Source organism: Nansenia antarctica, assembly GCF_963989245.1.
Source record: "Nansenia antarctica genome assembly, chromosome: 9".
NCBI lineage: Eukaryota > Metazoa > Chordata > Actinopteri > Argentiniformes > Microstomatidae > Nansenia > Nansenia antarctica.
The window spans coordinates 18,387,036-18,397,035 of NC_137679.1; the positions used below are offsets into that span (position 1 = coordinate 18,387,036).

The 10,000-nt window shown below is 47.1% G+C and overlaps 1 protein-coding gene across 1 annotated transcript in view; it reads right to left on the reverse strand.

Annotated features, from left to right (window-relative positions):
* ptprq (protein tyrosine phosphatase receptor type Q) overlaps positions 1–10,000 on the reverse strand; it is a gene marked incomplete at both ends in the record, with an annotated part of 55,874 nt that overhangs the window by 15,850 nt on the left and 30,024 nt on the right. Inside the window, 14 exons of the mRNA XM_080539585.1 lie at positions 450–615; positions 780–928; positions 1,582–1,736; positions 1,951–2,071; positions 2,589–2,870; positions 2,967–3,248; positions 3,477–3,584; positions 3,691–3,870; positions 4,390–4,551; positions 4,877–5,438; positions 5,811–5,974; positions 8,159–8,305; positions 9,164–9,292; positions 9,923–10,000. The exon at positions 9,923–10,000 is cut by the window's right edge and continues 160 nt beyond it. Coding sequence (XP_080395711.1) covers positions 450–615; positions 780–928; positions 1,582–1,736; positions 1,951–2,071; positions 2,589–2,870; positions 2,967–3,248; positions 3,477–3,584; positions 3,691–3,870; positions 4,390–4,551; positions 4,877–5,438; positions 5,811–5,974; positions 8,159–8,305; positions 9,164–9,292; positions 9,923–10,000 — 2,685 coding nt within the window. The remainder of the gene's footprint in view (positions 1–449; positions 616–779; positions 929–1,581; positions 1,737–1,950; positions 2,072–2,588; positions 2,871–2,966; positions 3,249–3,476; positions 3,585–3,690; positions 3,871–4,389; positions 4,552–4,876; positions 5,439–5,810; positions 5,975–8,158; positions 8,306–9,163; positions 9,293–9,922) is intronic.

Sequence of the window (10,000 nt, forward strand, 5' to 3'; positions counted from 1 at the left end):
TCTGGAGGACAATAAAGGCCAGTTTGCCAGACTGAGAGTTATCTCCTTTCACTAACATGCTCAAAGTTAAACCTTCAATCGCAGAGTTTTTACGTGATTTTATTAAGTTCAAAGGGGTTTGGGGAAAAAAGGTGCAGACTGACTCCCCATATCCCCCACTGTGTGATATTGTGCCTAAGCATGTGTGTGTGTCTGTGTGTGTGTGTGTGTTTGTTTGTGTGTATAGTATGTCAAACATATGCATGCATGTGCAACTGGTGGCATGCATGTGTGTTTGAGTGTATGTACGTGTGTGTGTGTGTGTGTGTGTGTGTGTGAGAGAGAGAGAGTCTTTACTATGTGTGTGTTTGTATTTGTGTATGCGTGTGTGTGTGTGTGTGTGTGTGTGTGTGAGAGAGAGAGAGTCTTTACTATGTGTGTGTGTGTGTGTGTGTGCGTGTGTGACTGACCGTCCACTGGGGTGAACAGGAGTAGGGGTTGGCTCCTGACCCCTCCGTCTCCCTGCAGGGTGCTGGAGGTCAGCCACAGGGTGTAGTTACTGTCTCCAGACAGCCCAGACAGAGAGTAGGAGTAGCCTGAGCTGTTACTAAATACCAAGGTGGACCCTGGGACCCTCTACAGAGAGAGAGAGAGAGAGAGAGAGAGAGAGAGAGAGAGAGAGAGAGAGAGAGAGAGAGAGAGAGAGAGAGAGAGAGAGAGAGATGTTATTACCACTGAAAATATCACACACTCACATCCATTTTTGTGTGTACTGTACATGTACTGTATGTGTGTCTCACCTGTTCTCTAATAGTGGTATTGTCTGTTGTGTAGTATATAGTGTAGTGTTGGATGATTCCATTGGGAATAGTGGGGGGGAACCACTCCAGAGTGACTGAGGAGGAGGTCACGTTCACCACGGAAATATTCTGGGGCGGGTCAAACGGCACTGTAGAACAGAGCACACAGACACACAGCAGGTGTTTACCATCGTCATAATTACATTTTTGAATGCCAACTTTAGAGGTGGATGAGATGTTGCTGCCTCTGAACATTCATCTATTCACAATGGGTTTTTGCGTTGTCGTTCTAAATCAACAATCCAATCACTTTTCGTGGTCACCATTGGGTTCACCTAAAGAGCTGGCGTGAGAACAACGTGAGGAGAGAATTACTGGGATTCAGAGATTAGGCAACGGCTTCATAGGAAGCTTGATACTGGGAAAACACAAAGACGTTCCCCCACATCCAGTTTTTCCAAGAATTGAACAGTTCTGGCAAAAACAGATTGTACATTCCTATTGTTCATAACAAGTTCTCCCCCTTCACTCAACTTTCCACTACACAATATGCCATAGCAAGGGCGATATGAGAAAGAATCGGAGAAAGAATGTGGTAAAACATCTGCGCGTGTTAGTTCCCCTTCTATAAAGACTTGTGAAGTGAAAATGTGGGTGACATTTATTAGTCCTTTGCTCTCATTTATGCACACGAATAAAGACCCGTTTTTTTCCCCGGAATACTTTTGACTTGACTGATTCTGATTTCCACAACATTTCCAGGACAGAGGTTATGGTTCCACGAGACGACCGTGGTGAGTACCTTTGTCAGTCGTAGAGAAGCTGATGTAGATCAGGACCCCCCCGTCCCCAAACCTGGTCCAGCTGGACACGGAGGCGTTGTAGGGACTTTCTGAGTCCACGTTTAACACCACCGCGGTCTGGGTCGTGTTCTCGTTGTGTTCCGACGACTCGTTCCTAACATGGGGGGTTGGAATGAGAAGTATACACATTTGGCTAAAGTGAATACACTCAGGAATCACACACACACACGCATGTGTGCACACATACACACATACACGCACATGCACGTATGCACACGCATGCACGCACACACACACACACACACACGCACACACGCACACACGCACACACACACACGCACACACACAGACAGACACAGACAACTCACCACACTCTGACGTTGTAGTAGAGTATGTCTGAGTTGGCCTCTTGTGGGGGTTTCCATGACAACTCTACCTCATTATCTGACAACTTCTTGTACCGCAGAGCCTGAGGGGGCGTGTCTGGTGCTGAGATGTGGGAGAAACACTTCCTATTGGTTGGTTCAAAGCAAACATTAACTAACCATGACCCCCCCCCCCCACGGTAATTAGGTTGGATGGAGGGAGCATCTGGAAAACGCCATCACACACAACTGTGAAGGAAGGAGACATGGACACACACACACAAACACACACGGGGAGGTATCTTCAGGTGGCTGGAAAAAAAAGAAGGGTTGGATGTGTTGGTTCACAGTGACAGAACATGTTGAATCTCTGCAGTGACCTCTGACCTGTCATGACATATGACATAGGGCCAATAGGAGGAACTGAGCAGAACCGAGATGTCAGCTGACCTCGGAGCGATGGGAGGAGGAAGGAGGTAGAAATGAAAGAGAGGTCGGATTAAATCAAAAGCACATTGACCACATGACCACATCCACCGCGACATCCGTGAAATGCGGTCACCTGAAATACTGAAAGCAACCCTAGTGCCTCCCCCCCGCTCACTCCCCCCTCTCTCCCTCTCTCCCCTCCCCCCTCTCACCATCCTCCAGCGTGGTGATGTTGAGGGGATCGCTGCTGTAGTTCCCCGGTCCGATGCGTGTGTGTGCCTGGATGACGAGGCGGTAGTGGGCGAACTTCTTCAGGTGTGTGATGTGGGCGAAGGTAGTGGGGTAGGTGAGGTTGAGGTAGTGGGTGGAGTTCAACATCTCCAGGCTGTAATGTGTAATAACACCATTGGGCACCAGGGGGGGCTGCCACGTGACGTTCACTTCGCTGGGACTCACGGACGTGTAAGAGACGCCGTACGGAGCGCTGCCCGGAACTAGGAGACAAAAAACACACCAGAGGAGCATTTGTTGTGTTGTGTTTGGGTGTGTTTTTGTGTGTGTGTGTGTGTGTGTGTGTAAGTGTCACTCACCGTCCTCCCCTGACAGCATGTGCAGCGTGTCTGAGGTGTGGTTCCCGTATCCGTGGAGTGTGTACGCCCTGACGGACACGTTGTAGTAGGAAAAGGGCTGCAGCTCGGTCAGAGTGGCTCTGGGGGAGGTACTGTTCAACACCGCCGAGTACGATTGGTTCTCATACAGGACCTCGTACCGCCGGATCACCCCGTTGGCCTTCTCCGGGGGAGACCAGATCAGAGTGGCTGTGGAGGGGGTGGTCTCGACCACTGTCAGGCCCACAGGAGGGGAGTCAGGCTCTGAGGGAGAGAGAGAGAGAATGAGAGAGAGAGAGAGAGGAAGGGAGGGAGAGAGAGGTGGGGAGGCAGAGAGACAGAGGGATAAGTTTGACGGATAAGGCTTCAAGGGGAAGCTTATCATCAATCATGAACAAAGCTCTTGGAGAACACAATGTTGGATAGATGACCGAAAAAGTGGCTGGTTGAGCCTACAACACACAAGAAGATGTTTTGTTCGAATGTGCGTACCGTCTTCAGGGGTGACAACAAAGATGTCGTCTTGGTCAGACAAGGAGCTCTCTCCTACGGCCGTAGATGCAGCCACACGCAGTTTATAACCAGTATACTTCTCCAGACCTGAAGCGCGCACACACACACACACACACACACCATCACCATACAGAGAATCCATTGCCAGAAAGCCCCTTGCCAGAAAACGTGTGTGTGTGTGTGTGTATCGTACCTGTGAGCAGTATGCTGTTGTTGTAACTGACGCGCTGCAGAGCCTGATTGCTGTGGAGATTGAGCCCGTAGACGGTGTAGTGTGTGATTCGCCCGTTGGGGTTGAGTGGCGGGGTCCAGTCCACCAGGATGGAGGTGGAGCTAATGTTGTGATAGGACACGCCCACCACCGAACTGGGCACTGCACAACACACACACACACACACACACACACACACACACACACACACACACACACACACACACACACACACACAGTTACACCTCAACACTAGAACAGCCACTCGATCAAATTTCAGGATCCTCCTTTCATGACTTTTCCTAGATATGTGCGTTCTACCACCCAGTATCCTTACATTTTCAAAATCACATCAGGATAAGCTAGTATAAAGCTATTTTGCAGTTTTTCTGTGTAGGAGGCAGGCTAATTTACAAGGCGGCTAACTAGTGGTCGTTGTGTGTAAATAGCAGCTTCCCATTGTAAAGACTATGGTAATTTGACCCTGCTGTTCTAGTGTTGAAGACCACAGCAACACAACACACACACACAAATGCCTTTGTATCAATTATGCTACTGTATATGAATATCAAATGTTGCCTGTTAGAGTTGTTCCATTCTAAACCGATTCTGCCTTTCATCTAAATATAAATCATGTAATGTGTGTGTGTAATGTGTATGAGTGTGTGTGTCAGTAAGCACCCTGCTCCCGGGTGTTCTCAATGATGTCGGTAGCGGGTCCCTCTCCCATGGTGGTAGCAGCGGTGACTCTGAAGGTGTATTCTGTAAATGGATTCAGCTCATTCACCAGGTAGGACAGCTCCTCAGCCCGGACATCCACCACCTCCTCCTTCACTAACACACCTGGAACACACACACACACACACACACACACACACACACACACACACACACACACACACACTGCTTTTTTGTCTGGACCACAAAAGATGATGTGGATTTTAGAACTTGTCCCCATTCCATTTCGAAAGGGTGAAGCAAAGCAGAGGCAGGTCAAGGTTTTAGTAGTCAAGTCAAGTCAAAAGCAAATTCCTTTGCTTGAAAACCTACTTAGCAATAAATCTGTTTCTGATTCAGATTTTATGATTCTGATTCTGAGGTGTGTTATGGGCAGGAAAAACTCCTGACCCTCTGTTAGAAGTTAGAAGCAGAGTGAGAGCTGTTGTACCTCCCGGAGTGCCAGAAACTGCAGCCCGTGTCGAGGGGTGTGTCTGAAGCTGGGTGTGTCCAGTGATGGCGGAACGGGTGGAGAAGTGGGTCTGGGTCATCGCTCCGGTTTGTGATCTCTGGGTCAGCCAGGACATGGGCGTGGCCGGGGGAGAGCGGGTCACAGAGAGGGGAGTGGTCACTGCGGTGACAGAGTCAACGGTGCGAGGGGAGGCGGAGTCTAGGAGGAGGTCAGAGGTGGGGTCGGTCCCCGTCCCAGTGCCCATGCTGGTTACCGTGGTCAAAATTATCCCACTGGTGCTGGGGCTCTCAGTGACCGTGTGGTCAGGATTGAGGTCAGGGTCGTGGTTAGTGGTGTGGTCTTGGTCAGGGCTGGTTGGACCAGTGTGAGTGAGGCTAGATGCGGTCATGCTGGTGAGGAGCGTGCGATCGGGGAGCGTGACGGTGAATGCGGGCGAGGAGGTGGTCAGGCTGAGGTCAGCTGATCTCCTACGCCGCAGTGAGTCGTCATAGTGACTCGGCGGTAACGTACCGTCGCTATAGAGATTAGTCTCGTTCAGATCCTAAAGACAAGAGAAAGCGGTCGTTATACAGTACATGAACCACAACAGCCAAACCAGAACTCTACATATGCAGTAAGTGCCAATTTAAACTTCTTTTGAATTAATTAACTCATTTATTGCTGAGGATCAATAAAATCACCCACATTTTCAACATATTAGAGCGCCAAAAGCGGGTGACTTTATTCCCTAGAAATGCATAAATTATTATGCTTCATTTTGTAGCCAATCACAAGTATTGTAGCTAGGTAAACACCACGTAAAACACTTGGCGCTCTAGGTGGTGAGTGTTCCAACATTCTTTGGCAGTTAGTGAGTTAAATAGAATTGAATTCTAAAGAATGAATATCTGTGTATGTGGGTGTGTATCCCCACCTGTTCGCCTTTGAGAGTGATGTCCTGAAAGAGTGTTTGTTGTGACAAGACCTGGAGTCTGTACCGGAGGATGAGGCCATTAGGCTGGGCAGGGCTTCTCCAGCTCACACGTACTGACACAGAGTCCTCAGCTACTGCCTTCAGATCCAGCACAGCACTGGGGGCTATACATACACGCACACACGTACACACACACACACACACACACACACACGCACGCAGGCACGCACACACACACACACACACACACAGCGCCAATGTTAGATTGTTCTATGTTCTAACATGTTCGAAGGTAACTTAGACAGTTAGAGGGAACCTTAGACAATCAGATAGAATCTACACTGTCAGATAGCACCTTATCCCAGTGTAATCTTGGACAGGTGGAATGTGTAGGGTGGCTGTGGCTCCGGAGGTAGACCCGGAGTCTAATGATCGCAAGGTCGGTGGTTTAGTGGGACGATCTCCGGCTGGCCACATGCCGAGGTGTCCTTGGGCAAGACACTGAACCCCAAATTGCTCCCAATGAGCGGGGGGGGGGGGGGCGGCGCCTTGCATGGTAGCTTGCCACCATAGGCGTGTGAATGTGTGTGTGAATGTGTGTGTGAATGTGTGTGTGAATATGAGGCCATATGTAAAGCGCTTTGGAATAAGGCGATATATACAATTAGGTCGGGAAATTTGGACATCGCACAATTTTCATCATTTTGTCTCTGTACACCACCACAATGGATTTGAAATGAAACAAGATCAAGATGTGCTTTAAGTGCAGACTTTCAGCTTTAATTTACATCCAAATCAGGTGAACGGTGTAGGAAATACAACAATGTGCCTCCCCCTTTTTAAGGGACCAAAAGTAATTGGACCATTGGCTGCTCAGCTGTTCCATGGCCAGGTGTGTGTTATTCCCTTATTATTTCATTTACAAGGAGCTAAAAGGTCTAGAGTTAATTTCAAGTGTGGTATTTGCATTTGTAATCTGTTGCTGTCAACTCTCAATATGAGGTCCAAAGAGCTGTCACTATCAGGGAAGCAAGCAATCATTAGGCTGAAAAATCAAAACAAACCCTTCAGAGAGATAGCAAAAACATTAGATGTGGCCAAATCAACTGTTTGGTACATTCTTAAAAAGAAAGAACACACTGGTGAAACCCCTTCACAACATTTCGTGACGTTAGAATTATACGGTTCTATCTCCATTTTTGTTAAAATTGAGTTTTTTTTCATAATCTGATCCATTAGGTGTTTATTAATGCCGGTGTGGTGTTATTTTTAAAATGTTGACATTTTTGAGTTAGTAATTCATACAATACAAAGGTTCCATCTCACAAAACATAATGGAATGTAAAAACGTTGACGCTCAATATCTCTGAACTGCCCTAAACGGAGATAGAACCTTATAATTCTGAGCTCACGAGTTGGCCAGATCAAGAACACTCTCCAGGAGGTGTATCTGTGTCAAAGTCAACAATCAAGAGAAGACTTCACCAGAGAGAATACAGAGGGTTCACCACAAGATGTAAACCGTTGGTGAGCCTCAAAAACAGGTAGACCAGATTTGAGTTTGCCAAAAAAACATCTAAATAAGTCTGTACAGTTCTGGAACAACATCCTATGGACAGATGAGACAAAGATCAAATTGTACCAGAATGATGGGAAGAGAAGAGTATGGAGAAGGAAAGGAACTGCTGATGATCCAAAGCATACCACCTCATCAGTGAAGCATGGTGGTGGTAGTGTTATGGCGTGGGCATGTATGGCTGCCAATGGAACTGGTTCCCTTGTATTGATTGATGATGTGACTGCCGACAAAAGCAGCAGGATGAATTCTGAAGTTTTGGGCAATATTATCTGCTCATATTCAGCCAAATGCTTCAGAAGTCATTGGACGGCGCTTCACAGTGCAGATGGACAATGACCCGAAGCTTACTGCGAAAGCAACCAAAGATCGTTTTTTAAGGCAAAGAAGTGGAATGTTATGCAATGGCCAAGTCAATCACCTGACCTGAATCCAATTGAGCATGCATTTCACTTGCTCAAGACAAAACTGAAGGGAAAATGCCCCAAGAACAAGCAGGAACTGAAGACAGTTGCAGGGGAGGCCTGGCAGAGCATCACCAGGGACGAGACCCAGCGTCTGGTGATGTCTATGGGTTCCAGACTTCAGGCTGTCATTGACTGCAAAGGATTTGCAACCAAGTATTAAAAGTGACAATGATTTGGTTTATGATTGTTAGTTTGTCCAATTACTTTTGGTCCCTTAAAAAGGGGGGGGGGGCACATATATTGTACAAATGTACATTTAGAGTGTTAGACCGTCAGATAGACTAAGTAGAAGTGTGTGTTCCTACCCTCGGCAGGAGTGAGTACGTTGGCATATGTCTCAGGCCCCACTTCTCCAGCAGACTTGGCTCGTACCTCCACTCTATAGTAGGTGTAGGGGGTCAGGCCAAAGAACGTGAACCTCACATCCCCAGTGACGTTCTCATAGAGATACCCTGGACACAGAAAACACACACTGAAACAGTTACGGTTAGGTTTAGACTGCAAGATTAAACATAACACACCTACGGTATTATCGCCTCAAAAACTCATACTTCGTTTAATGAATATGGTAGTACAAGGTTTGGTGTAATCAGAAGGCTCCACTCTGATATAACTCCCCGCTTAATGTAAAGAACATTAGAAACAATACATAAACTGTTAAAACCCCACTTAAACACAGAGCGAAACATACTCTCATAGCCAGTGACGAGAAACGGTTGAACCAGACAGAAGAAGAGTGCTGCAAAACTTTTAAAGCCTAGCCCCAAGAACATGTGTTTGCATAATGATATGATATGATGATCGGCTGTCCGTCACCTGAAGGCCAGATGCAGCTCTCCTTACAGTGACCGCCTGAACCTTCGTAGACTTCAGAAACAAGAGGTTACTGTATGAATCCACTATCCATTGTATGAATCCACTGTATTACTGTATGAATCCACTATCCACTGTATGAATCCACTGTATTACTGTATGAATCCACTATCCACGGTATGAATCCACCGTATTACTGTATGAATCCACCGTATTACTGTATGAATCCACTATCCACTGTATGAATCCACTATCCACTGTATGAATCCACTATCCACTGTATGAATCCACTGTATTACTGTATAAATCCACTATGAACACAAATAAGAGTGTCCTGCTATTCTCACCCTTGACCAGCGACAACGTTTGACTTACAATATGAATGGGGAAGGTGGAAGGTGTCATGGTGGACAAGCTCCATAGAGGTGTGTGTGTGTACCTGAGGTCCATAGAGGTGTGTGTGTGTACCTGAGCTCCATAGAGGTGTGTGTGTGTACCTGATGATCCGTGGAGGTAGATGACGTAGCTGAAGCGTCCTGTGATGATGGTGGGAGCGTCCCAGGACATAGAGATAGACTTGGACGTCACGTTCCATACAGAGAGGTTCTGAGGAGGGTCCTCTGGGGCTGCAACACACACATTTGAAATGCTTTATTTATGTCCACATAAATACAAAGTGCATTAAGGACATAAACACTATCCGTGCAATCAGTTCATTGGGAGTCATTCATTTACGTTTGTGACTGTACAGCCAACCATCGTACACATATCTCGTTTGTAGGCACTTCTGATCGCCGAAACCAGACACATAGTCCAGAATAATCTCCACCAGGGCAATTTGCACATGACTACATTTAGTTACAACGGGGACACACACACACACACACACATATTATGTTCACACACACACACACACACACACACACACGCACGCACGCACGCACGCACACACACACACACACGCACGCACGCACACACACACACACGCACACACACACACACACACACACGCACACACACACACGCATGCATGCACGCACACACAGACATACATGCATACACACACACACACACACACACACAGACATACATGCATACACACATACACACGCACACGTAATATAATTCAGAGAGAGAGGGGAATTCAAGCACTTTCAATGACCCATGTCTATTTTCAAAAATAGATTTTAAGACCTTTTTTCTCCAATTCACAAACTTTCAAGGATTTCAAGGACCAGTGGGAACCCTGCATGTACCTGACTCTGGCATGCGGGCCATGGTGGAGGCGATCTGTCCTTCTCCATCGGAGGTGAAAGCCGACACCTCGAACACAT